The sequence below is a fragment of the Podarcis pityusensis genome, assembly GCF_964106645.2.
Source record: "Podarcis pityusensis genome assembly, chromosome: 4".
Classification (NCBI taxonomy): Eukaryota; Metazoa; Chordata; class Lepidosauria; order Squamata; family Lacertidae; genus Podarcis; species Podarcis pityusensis.
This window is the reverse complement of record NC_138027.1, coordinates 94,751,571-94,771,350: the sequence shown is the minus strand read 5'-3', so window position 1 is coordinate 94,771,350 and position 19,780 is coordinate 94,751,571. Positions and strand designations below refer to the sequence as shown.

The 19,780-nt window shown below is 42.3% G+C and overlaps 1 protein-coding gene across 16 annotated transcripts in view; it reads right to left on the bottom strand.

Moving 5' to 3' along the window:
• Window positions 1-19,780, bottom strand: part of HS6ST3 (heparan sulfate 6-O-sulfotransferase 3) — a 205,402-nt gene extending 185,622 nt beyond the window's left edge. For all 16 annotated transcript variants that reach the window (XM_081003171.1, XM_081003170.1, XM_081003174.1 and 13 more), the window contains exon 1: window positions 18,555-19,780. In XM_081003171.1, coding sequence (XP_080859297.1) covers window positions 18,555-19,180 — 626 coding nt within the window. In that variant the 5' untranslated portion in view covers window positions 19,181-19,780. The remainder of the gene's footprint in view (window positions 1-18,554) is intronic.

Below are 19,780 nucleotides of genomic sequence, written 5' to 3'. Positions count from 1 at the left end.
AATATAAATAATTGTGAAATGAAGCATTTCCCAGTATAAAATAAGGGAAAGGTTTACGCAGGCATTTGATGGAGAAAGGGAATGTCTAGCTAATGATGGCATACGAAGTAAATTGAAAGTTTAAAACATGGTTCTGTATAAATAATTATGCTGTTTAAATTCAGGTACACATTGAATTTAATGTAGATGCCTTTTGTGTGTTCTGCAACTGATGCAATAGCATTGCAACTTGTAAGTACAGCTACTGGCATCTGTGCTTGAACTGCAAATATTCACTGTAGCAGAAGAAGAATGAGAAAATAAGGCTCAGATTTAAGAGAAGCAAACCTTTTTCTCCAGGACACAAAACAACAAATACAACCAGTCTAAAAGAAACTGTGGTGTTCAGTTTTAGCTTCCCTAGAACCCATCATATTGTCTTCTTAGGCTGTATTCCTATATACACACTTACCAATATGTCTTATTGAACTCAATGGGACTTACTTCTTAGTAAAATATATAGGATTGTACTGCTACAAACCTTACTATTGTTACAAAAATTGGATGCTACCCCCACAATCTTTGCCAAACCAAGCCAAGATTCTAGGGGGTTCCAGGAACTAACCAGGCATCTGTGCTCCTTTGAAAAGCAAGACAAGGCAGAGGCTGTCATTGTTTTAAGTTATATTTAATAATAATAATATAATAATAAATTTTATTTATACCCTGCCCTCCCCGACCAGGGCTGGGCTCAGGGCGACTAACACCAAATATGAATTACAATAAAATGTAACAGAAAAACAACAACCAGTTAATTAAAATACAGCTTAAAATACAGCCTCATTTTAGTAGTAGCCCATAAATCAAGACCATAAAGGGAGGAAACATTAGATACTCACCCGAGCCAGCTATCCATGCTGGTCCTACATGGGCCAGCAAAAAAGCCAAGGGAAAATTTATATACCAAATCCCATATAAGGGGTCAAAGTGAGTCTAAGCCAAAGGCCAGGCAGAACAGCTCCGTCTTGCAGGCCCTGCGGAAAGATGTCAAATCCTACAGGGGCCCAGTCTCTTGTGACAGAGCGTTCCACCACATCGGGGCCAGTGCTGAAAAGGCCCTGGCCCTAGTTGAAACCAATCTAACTTCCTTGAGGCTTGGGACCTCCAAAGTGTTGTTATTTATGGACCTTAAGGTCCTCCGCGGGGCATACCAGGAGAGGCGGTTCCATAGGTACAAGAGTCCTAGGCCGCATAGGACTTTAAAGGTCAAAACCAGCACCTTAAACATGACCCTGTACTCCATCGGGAGCCAGTGCAGCTGATAAAGCACTGGATGAATGTGATCCCGCAGCAAGAACCCCGTAAGGAGCCTCACTCCAGCATTCTGCACATTCTGGAGTTTCTGGGTCAGCTTCAAGGGCAGCCCTGCGTAGAGCGAGTTACAATAATCAAGCCCGGAGGTGACCATCGCATGGATCACTGTGGCCAGATCAGGGCAAGAAGGGTAAGGGATCAACTGCTTAATGCGGCAGAGATGGAAAAATGCCACCTTTGCTGTGGCTGCAACCTGCACCTCCATAGAAAGGGAGGCATCAAAGGTTACACCTAAACTCTTGACAGAAGGTGCTGTCACTAATTGAGCCCCCGCAAGAGAATGAGTTGGTCCCCCAACCCCATGTCGTCCCGACCCAACCAGAGGACCTGTATTTTTTAAGGATTTAACTTCAACCGGCTCCCACACAGCCACAGCTTCCAAGCATCTGGTCAGTGTGTTCGGGGTTGAGTGAGGGCGGCTGTCCATCAACAGATAAAGCTGGGTGTGATCAGCATATTGATGACAACCCAGCTCAAAACTCTGGACAATCTGGGCAAGGGGGCGCATAAAGATATTGAAAAGCATTGGGGAAAGGATTGCGCCCTGCGGCACTCCACACACCAAGGAGTGCCGCGACAACAACTCCTTCCCTAGCGCCACCCTCTGTCTCCAACCTGAGATAAAGGATACTTCTGGATACTCCCTCAGTCTGCATGAAGTACAGCATGGCCATCTCAGGAAGACTTGTTCCCAACAGCAGTGCAGCACTTGAGTCCAAGGCATGTCTCCCAACCTGCCTTCAGCCAGCCTGCCCCCAATGGATCTCCTTTTTTCAGCTATTCCAAGTCTCATGCCAAAGGCCCCAAACTCTTCCTATGACATCATGCCCAGATAGCATGGAAACCTTCGAAATCCTGTCTGTTCACATCTCAGAAGAGAGGGGAAGGGCAGTACTCTTGCATTGCCAATAGTCCTGTATTGTTTCTTCATGGGTCCAGCTTGGCCAGGTTGTTTTTTGCCTGGTCTAGTCCAGGAATTCCTCTGCAGCTTGTATTTTTCCTTCATATCCCAAATAATCAAAATCCTACCACTTATTAATTTCTAGGGTTTGGGGGAACCCCCCCCAACCTATAACCCTATTTTAGACCTTATGCTCGCTACATTCCTTACATCTTCTGTCACTCTAATCATTGAAGTGGAGGGACACACTGTCTTACAAGCTTGCTCTTATGTACCTGCCATTTCCCACTTCAACAAGGATATTGATTCTCAAGCCTGCCTTTCACTTGAAAGTGAAACATTTTAACACTTCTCTTTGAAGTCTCTTTCTTGTTTAAAGTTAAGCTTCACCCTCTTCATTTGCTGTGTTTTCCATCAGAACAATCAGCCCTATATGGAAATTATGTGTCAATCTCCTTCCCTAAAGAAACAAGGGGGATGTTTAATGCCTGTCAACGATTGTCTAGGTGTAACTTCTAAGCCTGTCAACCGGTAAAATAATGTTCAGTTGATTAATTGCCCACCTTTTAATTGATTAAATTTAAATAGATTTGCATGTTAACAAAACCTTTTTGAGATATGGTATAAGATAGGTTTTGTTTGTTAAATTGTTTTAGTTACTGTAAGGAGAATTTACCTTCTCCATTTCCTATTAAGTAACACACCCAAACCAAAATAACCTAAAAAAATAAGCGTTTATGCTCCCAACTATGAGCCTTGCTGGCCTCACACTCCCCCAGTCTTACCCTCAAAAGCAATACCTTTATTTATTTTCTCAATGATGTGAATAGCTTCAGAATGGGCAGAATTTAGGTAGGACAAACCACCGGGGGAGGAGGACTAAATGCTCCATCCATCAACTCTCTCCATCAAATTCAGAAGCCACCATGACTGCTTTTAATCAGAATATTGGGTGATCCAATCACAGAGCTCATGCATGATATGTGGTCTGACTCTAAAATGGGTTTTTCCTTACAGGATCAGAGAATTCTGCATTCAAGTAAAATAAATGTGGATGTAGCATCTCCTCAGGTCATTGCAGAGAGAGGATAGGTAGAACACAAGTCTGATTTTGCCCAAGCAAGACTCAAGTAATGTCTAAAATCTCACTCTATTACCCACTGTTGAGAAAGAACTGTAAATCTTTTCAAGTGCCCAAAGCTGAAACCTTGCAAGTGATACATTAGCATCTAAGGCTCCTTTTAGTTTTGTTTTTAAATATTTATCTTAATCATTTTCAAGCAATTATTTCACATAAATGTCATCTCAACTAAGGGGTAATAGAGGCCTATTTCTTTATGAAGCCTCAGAGAATGGGGATAATACTAAGTTCAGTCACTGAGTTGATTCCAAAAGTGGCCTTCCATGAATGAAAGACGTACTGTACTTTTATTTGCTGAAGAGCCCACTTGCTGTACTGGAGAGTCCCCTATGTCTGGAGCAGATTTTTAGCAGATGGAAGGTGCCGCAGGGGAAATATTAAAAAATTGCCTCTTATTAGGGGAGGTGTCTGCTGGATCAAAAGACTTCCCATTCACACAGCAGAGTCAGTTTGTTGTTAGTTGCACAGTAGCTGGGAGAGCATCGGACCAATAAGCCTTTTGCCATCTGACCTCTGGTTCATGGGACCTGCCACAGGAGATGCCAAACTTTTGCCAGAACGAAACCTAGAAGGAAAACATGTTCCCACCCCCTAGATTAATTGAAAATACTTTTATTCAAGGAATGACAAAGGCAGAAAGCCGCTTGGGGATTTCTGACATGTATAATTGAAACTTGGTTGGGTGAGCAAGGTATGTGTGTTAGTTCTGCCTAGCTTGGCCACTGGGGTACCTGGGTCAGCTAGAGGGGTGGGGATCACCAGCAGCTCACAGCCTATAGGTTGCTTTTCCCCCCTGGAGGAATACCGGTAATATGGCATGCCAGGAGGATAACAGCATGGGGTACATGCTGCCAAAACACAGAAGCCATGCGCTCTTTGAAGGGGCTGCGCGGCTTCTGCTGGCTTTTCTATGAGGTGGGGGAATTCCCCCACCTTGTAGAAAAGCCTGCAGGAGCCGCGCACCCTTTAAAGAGCGTGCCGCTCTTGGGGGCTTTTCCCCGAGGAGGGTGGAGGGATTGACTGGCCGTTTCAGTCCCTTCTCCCTCCTGGTCGAAAAGCCCGCAGGAGTCGCACGCGGCTCCTGTGGGCTTTTGCGGGAGGTGGGGGAATTCCGCCACCTCCCGCAAAAGCAGGGAGAAGGTCTTGGAGTAGCGCACAGGCTGCATGCAGCCTGTCCGCTGCTCCCAGAGCTGCGGGGGGGAAATCATATTTTTTTCCTTGATTTCCCCCTCTGAAAACTAGGTGCGTCCTATGGGCCGGTGCGTCCTATAGGGCGAAAAATACGGTATGCTTTAAGACAGCCAACATAATATGTTATCATCCAGCTCATCAGCAACTAGTATGTGGATACCTCAGTACTGTTGTTTTCTCTTGTATATAAACAATTCTATTTAATTCTAGGTTTCTTTCCTGTACATTGATTCATAGAATTATGGAGTTGGAAGGGACCACTGTGGCCACCTAGTCCAACCCCCTGCAATGCAGGAATCTTTTGCCCAGTGTGAGACTCAAATCCACAACCCTGGGATTCAGAGTCTTAGTCTCATGCTCTACCAACTTGAGCTATCCAGCCTGCCATGATAAAGTTTATTACCAAATATTAATAATTTTTGAAAACATTAAAAGGTATTGGTTTATTTCAGCATCCTAGGAAGAACTGAAGATTTATTTATTTTTATACTTGTAGGTATTGTAATCTTAACAGACGAAACGAAAACTCCCTGAAACAATCTTCCTCTTTTCCAAAGAGAAATAGTAATTGAGTCTGTGCTTTTCTGGGATGCACCAGAGTGTAAAACTACACTGCTCTACCTGATCCTCCTGAGGGTAATGATGACTCTAGCAAGAATTAAATCAGTTGAGAAAGCTTCAGGCAATGGACTAAAGTGAAGCAGCTCACTAACGTGGTGCATCCAAAAGCAAAAGAATGAAAAATGGCAGAGATTTCATAAACTGCACATCTTAAAGTTGTCCTCCTAGGGTAATGGCACAGTTAGAATTACTTAAATTCATCCATACCCCAACCTATTGCAACATATCTAAACATTAAAGAAAACTGAATATAAGTGCATCCTTGCTGGTGCATAATCACAAGGGCTTACATACTATAAGCAAATGCTTCTTTAAAAAAAATCAATAAGATACAAATGGCCTTCAAATGTTGGAAGGAAAGAGGCTTGTTTTCTGTATTTGCCTTCAGCTTCAGCAAAGTGTAGAAATGCCCCAAGGAGATGGATCCTGCAGCACTGCTGCCACCCTCTGGCCTCTTAATGGACCAAACAGATTAAGGAAAAAAAGTATGCCCTCTTTGGTCATTTCTTAACTTCTCTTTATGATGCAAATAAAAAAGCTTTTTATATTATAGAATTGTTGCGATTGTTTGTACACACTCACAAAACTCTTCATATATTTTTAGTAAGATACTACTTTTAATAAAAATAGGAAATACCATAACAAGGACTAGCTAAGTTCCCCATCCTTCCCAAAACCCAGTGTACTTCAAGTTTATGCTTCAATGCTTTTTTGTGGCAGGTAACCCAACACAATAAGGTAGTTTTTGTTGTCTTCTTCTTCTTCTTCTTCTGCGATCAGTCGTAGCCGAGTAAGATTGTCTTCCATAAACACGTTTTTAAAAATGTGTCCGTAAGTGACTGTGGAGGCCAATTCTGGATCCACACGTCCTTCCACAGTGGGGACACTGGTTTCCGGGTGGGAGTTGATCACAGTGTGGATTTGCCAAGCATGCCTTCCTCTTAGCATGTTTCTCCCTTGTGTCCTGAGTTTGAGTGTCTTCAGAGCCCATGACACCTTTGGTAAAGGCTATTCTCCAACTGGAGCGCTCACAGGCCAGTTTCCCAGTTGTCAGTGTTTATACTACATTTCTTAAAATTCACCTTGAGACAGTCTTTAAACCTCTTTTGTTGACCACCAGCATTACGCTTTCCATTTTTAAGTTCGGAATAGAGTAGTTGCTTTTTTTGTTGTAACAACCGTTAAATGTACATTACTCTCTGATCATCATACCACAAAGCCGAAACCAAACCAATAAAATAAGTCGCATGAAAAACAACAAAGTTTCTCCTTCAACTTTAAGTTGTTTAGCAATTTGTTATCAAAGGGAATAAATATAAGGTAGCTAACCTTAAAAATAAACTAAAATAAATATTAAATATATTGTTTTGTGCTCAATTGTGGCTTAGCTGACAGTGCTTAGTTTTCTGCTGCTTAGTCGCCCAGCTCAGCATCTTCAATAGGAAAAACACATTTGAGGTACTAAAGTTCGACAAACTGAGATATTACTGATACAACAAGTACCTCATAGAAATACTGCTGTGCTTTACACACTAAAAATAAAATATGTGCTCAGACAATCCAAATTATGCCAAGAAAAACATAATTCTGTAAACTTTATGAATCATTTGAACAAATGTTCCCAATTTATCTTATTTAGCATTCTTAAAATTCTAACATATTTTATTCCAATTTGGTAGTGAATGCCACCCCAGCAAATGTAAAGCATATTTTTGGATAAAGCTTTTTATTATTATTTCATTTTATAATCTATATAAAACAGAGAGAACAATTCTAACAGATGGAAATTAATGATAAAAATAAATATAAAATTGGTATGTAGAGGTTATACATGAGCTAAAATAACAAAGTCAAAGTAAAGACTATCATTGTTATTGGATCATCAAGTATAGTTTCAGATTTGCCAGACTTGTGAGGAAAGTTGTCTTGAATCATAGAGTTGTAGATTTGGCAGGGACCGTGAGAGTCATCTAGTTCAACCCCCTGCAATGCAGCAATCCTTCACCCAACAGGAAGCTCAAACCCATGACCCTGAGAGTAACAGTCTCCTGCTTTACCAACTGAGCTAGAAAATGATGGTTCCACTGTATATGTCATAAAGGAATGCCAAATCATATACAAAGGATCTGGATGTTCTAGTTCTTGCCAAAATCTCCATTACAGCTATATTCCAGAGTAAGAGGTACCAAGCGTCCAGTGTAGGATTTGGGTTTAGGGTTTGTTCGTTTTTGACACTCAGTTTCATAGTTTCTTCTGGTTAATTTACCTAGTTGATCTTTAATAATGTCAAAATCTTTTTGCTATTCTGCAAGTAAGAAGGCATGCAGATCTTGTACATTAATTGCCTCCATCAGTGCTGCTTCAGAAGCAGTATCTCCAAGTCCAGGTTTCTTTCCCTTTGTAGCTATTTTGCGTACTTTGTTGTCACTCTGTTTTTCTTTATAAGATTACAGAAAGCCACAAAGGGAAAACTCACAGTTCTGGAGGATGCTGTTTGCTGTTTTCGTTTGCAAGATCAAATATATCTTTGGGAAAAAATTAAGTTCTGTTAAATCCATTGAAATCAGTTGCATAGACTTGGTAGGGTCTGAGTTGTTTCTTCAAGCTGCTGTTTAGGTTCTGTGCACACATGCCCTGCCTCCCCATGAAAATCATATTGAGCCAGTTCTTTAGCTTCTGAGATTTGAGTAGTCTACACATTTTGAATTTATCAATTTCCGCACTCTAAACGCTTTGTGTGTGTGTGTTGTGTGGGCATCCGTCTGTCTTGAGAGAGAGAGAGCCTTTGGGGGTGAGGTCAAACTGCTGGAGAATCACAGCACCTGCTGTGGCTGCAAAGACTGGTAATTCGTAACTGCTACCTCCCTCCCACATTGTTTTTTCTGTGTTAGCAGCACAAGCAGGCACAAGCCTGGGCAATGTGAATGGGAGTCCTGGGATGCCAAGACAAGACCCCCATGTTGGCCTTGCTGATGTGGTCCAAAGGAAAGCAGAATAATACATTTGGTACTATATTTGGCTGCAGGAGTTGCTGGAAGGAGGTGTACAAGACACCATCTAACTGTCTTGGCACTCTGGATTTATGTACAATTCCCATAATCCCTAGCTAACCTTTTCTTCTGAAGATGTCCTGCAAGGCAATGGGTACAGACTTTTCCTCGGGGTTTACTCCCAAAGCCTCTCATGAATGAGTATAGCCGCAAAGTGGCAGAGGCTTAGAATCAGAGTTTTCATTCCCCTAGAATAGATGGACTACCTTCCCAGGTTGATGAGCCCCATCTGCCCCAAAACTTTTTCTGTACTCTCATGCTACTGCATCATGCATGAACGAAGCTGCACTAACTAGAATATGTGGCAAAAATGAGCTATTTTCTTATCCTTTTATACAAACTCTGTGGAATTAACATCAAGAACTATGAAAAAGCTGTAGCTGTTGTTATCTTTCAGTGTTGTGCTTCAGGTCAGCACAAATTCTTAACAGTCATGTTGAGATGACCTTAACCTCCCAAATATTTGAGATGAAGTACAGTATTAAAAAAAAAACCTGAGAAAGAAGCAACATTTGACTGCAGATTTAGAAGCTCAATGTAAAAATATTCTTTTGTTAAATTCACTCTCCACAGTGTAAAACACACATCTACAGCAAGTATATTATATTTTCTTGATCGACAGATTCATTTGATGATGTTTGGGGGAAGTGGGGAATTCAATTCTTTTCTCAGCATGAAGGGCATGTTTTGAATACTGAAATGTAAAAAAAAATTAAAGCTTTATTTTATATATACTGACAGCAATGCACCACCTGCATTGAAAAATCACAACTCCATGTGTTAGACTTTACTTTCTGCAAAACAACCCAGTTGTTTTCCCATACACAATGCAACTTCTGTAACCACTGCACATTGAATGTCTCTATGAGATTGTATTCCCTGAAATGTCTTTCATACATTAGACCAATAGCTTTCAGAAGACAATGAGAACTGATGCTGCAATGTATTTATAAATGTATCATTACACTCCCTTAACATCCAACGCCAAGCAGGTTTCTAAACTGCTCATAATCCATTGCTTAGAACTAGTTTGGCCATTGGCCCATCTTATCACTGAGGAGAGGCACAAGGCACACCAAGCACGCACAAATACATATGTGTGCTACCACCACCATACCTAGCATGGAAATGCAACAAACTGCAGAAGGGGGTGGGACCCTGTCTCAGGACCCTGACATGGGGGTACGGTTACTTTTGTCAGAAGCTCGTCCTACTCTCGAGTAGGACCCTGGCAGATACACATGCCCAACTGGCATGTTCCCTCCCTCCTGGTTGATCATTCGGGAGCTTCAAAAGCTTTCTTCTGCCTGAACATCACAGCGATCGAAGCAAACAGACATCGGCGGAGTCTTCGCAGCTTGCCTAACAGACCTCAGCAACTCAGCATTTTGGCTAATCTACTTTATTTACATATAAACACGCATGGAGCACTGCAACATGGCTCCCTCTCTCTCTAGCATCAGACAGCAAAGAGAAAAAACAAAGGACAATAGTCCCACTTCACGGAACACAGTAACACAAACATCCTGCCTCTGTCACTTCCCACTTTGTGGAGTCAAAACATACACCGTCATGTGACAGACAACAATCCCATGACTGCAATCATGGAGCAGGAATTCTAACATCCTCCCCCAATTCATGATCTGTGTTGCAGTCATCAGTGAAATTGCAGCAACCATACAGATGTCATACACACAGTATACCTCTATCACCCATTCCACCCTTGGAACTACCTGCAACTGGATTAGCCTTGGGCCTTACCATCTTGCACTTCTGACTAGTCTTGGTGTCATAGCTCTCATGGCTATCAATAAGTTTCACACCTGGCTTTGTTGGGACTTGAACCCTAGCTTCGTTTCTCTTTGAGGAATCAGTGTTGGCACACACAGCCTTTGGATGTGGTCCAGCTTCCTTCTCCAAGGAAACAGTGTCTACACTTACAGCCTTTGGGCGTGGTTTCCCATCCTTTGAGGACAACCCCTGTACCCCTTTCAAGACTTCGGGTTCCAAGACCTGTGTTGAGCCACTAACCACAGCTAAATCTGCAACAGCTGTGTTAGCAAACTCCTGAGCATACCTGGTGGGCTTCTCACCCTTCGTAGCTCCTTCTGATCTGCACAACTGGCGCATCTCCTCCACTGTATCAGTGGAACTCACCTCAGTGCACCTGCTGTTTATAACAGCAACAGACTTAGTATCTAACTCTCCAGCAATGGAGTAGCCTAGGAAAATACACACGTGCCCTCCCCCCCCCCCCACTGCTCTGCACTCAACATCCCCAGTGAGTAAAATCCGCTGTGACTTTGGTTTTACACCCAGACAGACAAGAAATCAGAGACTTTTGAAGTTCTGCTGTTTGCCTTGGAGGTAAGCATTACCAAGCTCTTGGGGCATGTTTCCAGGCTTAAGCCTACTGACCTTTGCTGGCATCTCTAAACTTGAGATGCTGCACTAGCAACCACACAGCTTGCCAACTGGCTTCAATAAATCAAACTCCTAATCTTAAAGCTGGTTCACTCAAAAACATTTATAAGAACATGGTGCTTAGATTAAAAAGAAAACTGCTGGGCAATCACACAAGCTTTTCCTATTGCTTCTGCCCTGTAATATGAACCAATGGAAGATGCCTGCAGGTTTGCTAAGCACATTTGCCACCATTTCCTTCTCCTCTTCCTTCCTAATGTAAGGCTTGCTAGACTCAGGCAGCTGTAAAGTTAAAATAGCAGCATTTGAGGCCTGGGGAGACACCACTGATAAGAGATCAGCTAGCAACATTCCTGAGGTCAGAGTTGGGGGCAGGCTGCCAGTTGCCAACTACTAGCATATATTTTCATTGCAAACCCAAGGACTAGAAATGTACCAACTATGTGAAATGAAAACTGGGGAGATTTTCACAATTCTGCACACAGAACTGAAGTTCACAGCTCATTCTTATCAATGTTAAGTCCAGGTAGTATATGAATGTTCCCACAATGGGACACATTGCAGTGGGACTTCTTCATTAATAATATATTATCAGGTCTTAAAAATTCAAGTGAGTGCACCTAATATTTGACTGTTTGCTGAACTTTCCCTCAACCCCTATAACTGATAAAAGTGAAACACATCATCCCAAGAAAAACAAACACAGAAAGAGAATGATGAGGATAGTAGTTAACTAAGGAAAAAGACAGGAAAACATGAAAGAAAGGGGAAAATTCAAATGTATCCATCCACAAGAAGAATGGACACCACTGGTAGAAAAGATTGCCCTCCAGACTATTGCCCCTCTCTCTGGTGCACCCTGAGAATCTGCTCTGGAGGGCTGCTAGGTAGCAGGAGAAAAAGGTAAGTCCAATGAAATAACTGCTTCTGAAGGCTCTTTGGTTTGCTTCTAGAGCATTTTTATATTCAGCCACAAATGGCAAAAACTGTATGCACAGACTTCTACGGCATCAAAACTTGTTTTTTCAAATGTATATCCCACCCACTTGTTTTCAAACTCTCTTGGCAAAGCTGTAGGAATGAACTTAAGGAAAGAAAAACAAAATAAAAAAGTCTCAAAAGTAAGTGAAATGCCAAGTTCCACAGCTATAGAATAATCTTATATATTGGTATGGTTCAGTAAGCAAACACAGAAGAACAGATTGATAAATATTCCCTTAAGAACATTAAGTTTTAAAATATAATTTGCAAAGATCTTGCAAATCCCAACAGTAGAAGCTTACACTACTTAGGGCATATTTAATAAACCAAGAAGTATTATTTATAAGTAGTCTGACTTTATGCAACAGTTGGACAGCTGTGCTGTTGGTCTCCAAATCTGTCAGTATTTGCAGATTTAGAATTGTTGCTCAAAAGGATTCCCCATGGGACATGAAACTAAACACATTCTTTTGTGCAAAAGATAGTGTTCAAAGGGATGTATTAGTAATCGGAAAAAAGTATTTTTGTTACTCAAGTGATTTAAAAGTATATAATAAGTTTTGTACAATGTTTATTGTTGTCAATAGCCCTTTATATTAAATGGTTTCATAATCCATTTATTGCAATGCAATAAATGCAATAAATTATAGCTTTGTATGCCTGAAAACATTATAGGAGCAGTCATCACTGAAAAGCACCATACTGATATGACAAACTAAATAACCTCAGGGGGCTCACGGACTAGGGACCTCATTTTATAACTCATTTGTTTAGCAAATGAAACACAAAACACTGCTTTCTTTTCCCCTCTGGAAGCAATACAGTTCTACAAGCCTCACACACATAATGGAAGGAAGTAATGGAGTGAGATAATCCTCACGTTATTTCTGATGGCTGAAATCACTGGAGTTTGCCATGCATTTCAGACAGTAAAAATGAAGACCATTAAATCTATGAAAGCAAACAAACAGCTAAGCTGTTAATGAAGTGTTACAAGAGAGACATACTTTATTTCTTGGGAATTATTTTTAAAGTCAGAACCGCCTAGTCAAGCCATTGAAGATATTAGCAAATTAGTGCAACTAAGAATTCACCCAGAACACTTTTGCTTTTAAGGAAGATAAGTAACTCATTCTGGAAACCAGCTCTTATGGGGAAAGGCTGAAGGAGCTGGGTATGTTTAGCCTGGAAAAGAGGAGACTGAAGGGAATCTTCAAATATCTCAAGGACTATTACATGGAAGATGGAGCAAGTTTGTTTTCTCCTGCTCCAAACGGTAGGACCCAAACCAATGGATTCAAATTACAAGGAAGGAGATTCTGACTAAACATCAGCAAAGGTTGGATGGCCATCTGTCATGGATGCTTTAGCTGAGATTCCTGAATTGCCAAGGGTTGGACTAGATGACCCTTGGGTCCCTTCCAACTCTATGATTCTAAGTATTTTAAGAACCTATATATACATAATTAGGGGCAGGGTATCCACACAGAAAGAGGTGTTTGAACCAGCACCCAATCAGAAAAATATTAAGCAGTTTCTGTGGTGATAGCAACGTTCACCCTTTGTTCAAATATTTTCAAATATTAACTCCATGTGGATATACCTAGTGTCTTCCATAGTTACAAATTCTAGGCAGGTAACTGTGTAAGCCGGTCAAAGCAAAAATAACAATTTTGTGGTATTTTAAAGAGTAACAAATTCTTTTCTCCTGCATTATAACGGATATGGCATTGGAATTTAAACCTTCCTCTACTGCTACAGCCTTGGGAAAAACCGTTCCTGTATAGATAATATTTGCATTGGGGGGGAAATTCATATCATATGACTTCTATGTCTTTTAAAATTTCCATAAACAACAAGCAAAATGAATATGGGCATGCAAAAACTAGCATACACAGTATAATTATTATAATAACAACAACTATTATTATCATCAATAACAATTAACATGTCAGCTAATGCATCCTTTTAAAATGTGTATTATCCTAAAAAAATTAAAATGTATTATTTTATATCACTTTTACTTAAAATTAATTTCATTTCCTCCAGAACACAATATGAGAGATTTCAACTAAGGCATATTCAGAGCATACCAATTGACTTAATTCCATTGATTTCAATTGATGTACTCTAAGTATAACTAACAGATTTGTTTGAACAACTGGTTGCTATTGAACTATTCAACAATCTCAAATTTTGAACAAAAGTTTTAAGTTCTGTTTTTCACTCTTATATAACTCATTAATTTAATGATTAATATGTAGTACCACAAGTTCTCAAACTATTCATTAACCACTAGAGCAATCTTAATTTCAATACATTGCTAAAACTGAATTAACGTAGTTCATTGTAGTGTGGAATGCACTGATCGAACAGTTTTAAAATTCAAAATGCTAATGCATTCCCCCCCCCATTGTAAATAATAAATAAACAAATAAGCAAGCATGGAAGCCCCAGTAAATATTGTAACCTATAAATGAAGTTCACAGTATTGGGAAAACAGGGTGGAAATATAAGGCTCTGTAAAGATTGAAAAATTATGGGCCTATAAAATGTGGAAAAATACTACACAAATATTATGAAGCATCCACTTGAATTTGACATGCGTTTCCCTTCAAATACTAAAAAGTGCAAAGAAAACATTGGAAGAACTTAGCAGTAATATTAAAAGGATTATGTAGTTGTGGTTGTTTTTAGAAAAAGATACTTAGAATCTGTTGCATTAATTTTAAAAACATTTCAGAAAACTTTTCATAATGTTAGGCAGCACTTACAATGAAAAAGAATAAGAATAAAAAACAAATAAAACTATGTTCATTGTTTGTAAAGTACTAATAATGGGCACAATACAGCCAACATTAAGCATGTTTCAGTTAAACTGATTTCAGTGGGAGAGAAATGTATACACATGGTTAATCTGCCCACTGAAATTAATGGGACCTAAAGGTGCTTAGCTCTGCTGATGCCCAATAAGGTTTTGGCTGGGATCCAGTAAGCTATTTTAGGTTTCAATAGCACCCATGTCTTTCATGCAATTTCTTTCCTATGCCTGAAAATGTATAATACCTTGTCACAGAAGACAAGCAAGCACCATACCAGCAGGAAGCTGTGATGTGGAACGTGTGGATGGGAAGAATACACACACACACACACACAGACACACTCAATTCATTTATACCCCACCCAACATTTTCTCTGATGGGACTCAATTAAGCTTATAGATTTTTTAAAAATGGAAACCTAGAGCTACACAGTCCACAATTCCTCTCAGTTTGGAACATCAGACTCCACTGTTTTGATAATTTCCTGTGGTCATCCTCTGTATGTCATGTATATTAAAGAAGCTGCACATCTGAACTTTCCTTTAATGAGGGTAATATTGAAATGACACTGTCATTTCACTTGAATGTATTATTAATGTTATCTGTAGAATTAATTTTTCACTAGAAGGCTTAAAAATGCTTTATTTTTGACTTTCGTAAGCCACTTATTTACTCCGGTTGGGGCCAGTGGTATGATTTTGAGTAGAAAAGCAACCAGTTGCCCACCACCAAAACTGCTTCAGCAGACAGACTCTCAAAGGTGATGTTCCTTTGTTTTAATATTCATACATAGCACAGTGCAGCATCTGGTTTTAAACTTATAAGGCTTAAAGGACAAATGTCTAGAAAACAGACTTAGCAATGACACCTAGCAGTACGCTCCAGATTTTACAGCAAAAGGATCAAGTTTGGATGACAGTAGCACAGCAATACCTTGAGTTTTACACAGAATGTGTAAATTTGAGCACAGTGTGTATTTATTTTTGGAGATGCCATTTCAAATCTAGATTTCTTGATGTATTTTATGCAAGAGTACAAGTCTACACCCTAGTCAGCCCTTGTATCTAAGTAGGATAGCCTAGAAGACTTTGGTCTATCCCGTAGGTACTTCTATATTGATGCTCCAAAACCCACTTTCTCAGCCATGCTCTGAAGTCACTGCAACAGTATTCAAGGGTTTTCACATCATTTTTTGCTTTGTGAGGACAATTGCTTTTTGTTACCACTCGACATGGCAGTCCAATGGTGACACTTCAAAGTAGAGAAGAAATGAGAATAGGGAACAACTCTGACACCCTGCAATTTGAAAAAGGGCAAATCATGACTCAAAGCACTCTTTTTATAAGCTACTCTGCTTCAGTTTAGTTGTTATGGCCATTTTGTTGTATTGATAGAAGCTAAAAACAAAATTAAATTAAATCGTAAAAGAACTCTGAACTGGAACTGTTGCCATGTTCATGTTGGCTTTGCAAAAGATGCTCCATAGCTCATATTATGAGAGATCCAGAAAGCCACAAAACAAACACTAGTATCCTGATTCAACAATTAAAGCCTCATACATCTAAGCCACTCCTTTCAGACTTAAAATGCATTGCTCCTGCTGATAAGGACTGTTTACTCTGCAGTTCTTTTGCTGTTATAGTATCTGATATTCCATCTAGATGTGAATTCATTTCAATGATTTAATACTATATACTATGGCGTTGGTGGTATAGTAGTGAGCATAGCTGCCTACCAATACTATATATCATCCAGTTTCTTTTCCCTCTGTTCCCATGGCATTATCACTAACCTCTACAGATGAGGAGTCCTGGATCTATTCTGCACTGTATCCTTTCATCCTACAAAGCCAGAGTTCAACCTTGATAAGGGAGTCCAAATAAAAACATAGCAAATGGGTACCATCATTTGAAGAGCTGTCCCTGTGGCAGGCACTTGCATTCTTTTGTAGGAAGATAGGAAGCACCCTTACATCTAATCAAACCTAGCTCAGTTTTATCTGCTGTAGGGATCATTGGCATAGCCAGGATTTAGGTTGGGGGGGGGGGGACAACCAAAGTCTAAGTCTAGCTGATTCGGAATGAAATGTTTCAACAACAGTTTTAAATTACTTTCTTTTCACCCCCAAGTGCTAAGAACAAAATCTGTCAAAATCTTGTCATCTGAAAACTAGGAAGTTAAATTAAAAATAAACATCAGGGAGTACCTTTCATGATGTTAATGAGTATGTTTTGAAAAATGACACCTTTTCCCATCTTATTTTTTAAAAATCTAAACTAAAACAAGTTTTCTTGGATATGCTGAAAACCGTTTCAGCACTTCCTTCTCAAATTCCTCCTTTTTTCCAAAACAGTTTTTCGGTGCACACTCAGTAAGCATAGCCCATTAAGACGCTTCCCTATCATCATCGACCTTAGCCAAGTCTTTACTCTCCGCAAGGTACTGAATGACCAGTCTACAGCACAAGTGGTGCATGGCTGAGCAAGAGAGATAGCCAGTCAGACTCACTGCTGTAGTATCTTAAATTCTGGTGTTCTGCAGAGAATGGCTCACAAATTTCATTGAAGGATGAAATGATATGCTACTTGCATAAGTGTAACAAAAACCTTAGGGGCATTACATATTGCCACACTATCTCTCTATCCCCAAAATCAATTTACAACTTTACAATTCAACTGATGCTCATATTAATACAGTAAACTCCCTAATGGTTTTTTAACTTTGCTAACTTCTTAAAAGTCTCCAGCTCCCCACCCCACAACACTGCCACCAAGGGGCTAAAAGAGACTACAATCACACCAGCAGAACTTGCCTCAAGTTTTCTTTTAAAAGAAAATAGAGGGGAGTATCTGTTTTTACCTGGAAGGCCAAAGGTTCCCCATCCCTATTGAAGAAGTTATTTGTTTCAATACTAATAATTTTAATCTAACTGGGTAGCGCCAGCTACTTTTAAATTAAGCCATGATGCCAACAAGTGGCGAGAAACATGGAACCCAAACCAATGCATGCTTCTTCAAAAATAAGTTTGCACACAGTTACAGCCCTAGTATTTGAAACAATGTTATTTGAAATAACACTGTTGGTATCCAGTTAAAAATATTTTAAACCGAAATATTCGAGAACCTTTCATCCCAATCTGACACAAGTCAGTCAATTCAGTTTATGAAGCAATACAACTGCAGATTTGATCGGCAAAAACACTAACTTTGTAGCAAAACAGTCACGAGTGAAGCGCCTTTTGTTTTGTAATTTGGCTATGTGCATTGCACATCACTTTTAGGCTCTACAGGAGCATGGTAGTCGTGGGCTGAGATACAAAGTCAAGCGTGGGAGAAACTGCCCCCCCCCCCAACTACCATGCACCTCACTGTTTTATTCACAACTCAACACACATAACAACGTTCAGGAGTTCATCCCATGCATTAGGCCAAATGCTCACAGCATCACTCCCCTAGCGCTGCATATCATAGCTGTCAACCTTCCCCTTTTTTGCGGGAAATTCCCTTATTCCAGCGCCGTTTCCCGCTGCTATCCCGGATTGTTAGATATCCCGTAGACTGTCCCCGGGACAGGTGAGGCTGCTGATCCCTTATTTTCGAGGCTGCTAATCCCTTATTTTCAAACCTGAAAGTTGACAGCTATGCATATTCCAGTCAGCTTCTCGCCCGGCATGAAACACTACGGAGTTAAACACACAAGCTGCCGTTCGAAGCCATAAGGAGTGCTGGTTTTCAAATGGCACGGAGTCACGCCTCGGGAAACGCTTGTCCCGGGGCGCCAAGAAACCGATGCCAAAAATCGAGATTACCAAACAGCCACGAGCCTCCTCGCACCTACGGCAAGATGCAAGCCGATCTGTACACCTGGCTGAGCAAAACCTGAAGCTGGATCGAAAAGCAGCAATGCGTCGCAGAAGACTCCCAAAACTCCCCGGAGCAAAAGGAAATTGCCTAGGCTAGCTCTTTCGGATGGGTGCAACTTAAAGCGGATCTTGAACTGCTGGATCTCTGCAATTCCGTATGATCACTCCCACTCCCCACCCCACCCCCATCCCAGCGAAGGGGACTAACCTGCGGGTGCGGTTGGCGGGGCAGCCCCCCCTGCGCTCCATGGCGGCGGGCACGCAGCTGGTGAGCTCGGTCCAGTCGGCGTGCAGCCCGCAACTCCAGCCGGTGGAGAAGCGCGAGAAGAGCCACGTGTCGCCCTTGTCCCCCTTGTCGCCTGCCGGCGGCGTGGCAGCAGCAGCGCCGGCGGCCCCCGGCCGGTGGCAAGTGCACTTCTTCTGGCCCGCGCGGCAGTAGCAGGGCTGCTCGAGGCGGATGTTGCGCACCAGGTGCCTCCCGAAGGTGGTGCCGCCGGTCTTCTGGATGTGCAGGAACACCATCACGTCGCGGCCGCGCATGTCGAAGCGCGCGCGGCGGCACAGCTCCGACAGGCCGAAGGCGGACCTGCGCCCGGGAGAGCCCGGCGGGCGGGACGGGAGCCCCGCGGGGTCCCCCGGGAAGCGCTGCCTCCGCCGGGCCGGGTGCCCGCCGGCGCCGCAGGGGGAAACGGCCGGAGGATCGGGCGCAGCGGCGGCGGCGGGCGCGCTAAGGCAGCCTCCGCCGGGAGAGGCGTACTGGTAGAGGACGAAGAGGAAGAGCAGCGCCAGGAGCGGCGGCAGCAGCAGCCAGCGGCTCAGCAGCCGCTCTTCCATGGCGCGCGGTGTCGGCGCTCCCTTCACTCTCCGGGTCGGGCTCCCCGGAGCTCCGGGACGCTCCGTTGGGGAGAGCGAGAGACCCGCGGCGGCGGCGGACGGGGCTTCGGCTGCCTCCGGTGCCCCCGCAGCCCCATGGCGGCGGGAGGGAGCCCCGCGCCCCGTCAGAGATCACGGGCTGCGCCTCATCCCCTCACGGCGGCTTTGTGACGGCAACCACTGAGAGCTTCGTTCCGCAGTAGTTATGACGACGAGGACATTTGCTTTAAAATATATATATTTTTAAAAACTCCCTCATATAACCGTCGCCTCAGCCGCTGAGGCAAAGCGCGAGGCGTCCCCACCAGGTGCGACCCCGGCGCTTCTTCTCACTCGCCGGCGCGCGTCCGTTACTGCCTCGCGCACGACCGTTATCACTCTCTCTTCACAGGGAGAAGGGGGCAGCTTCGCGCGCTTGTGAGCCAACCAACGGAGGGAGGGTCTCCTAAGCGGCCAATAGCGGAGCTCAGCTCGCCGGCAGCAGTAGCCAATAAGAAACCACGGCGAAAGGAGGCGGGGTGATAGTTCTTGGCGCTCTCCGCCCAGGCCCCGCCCACCACC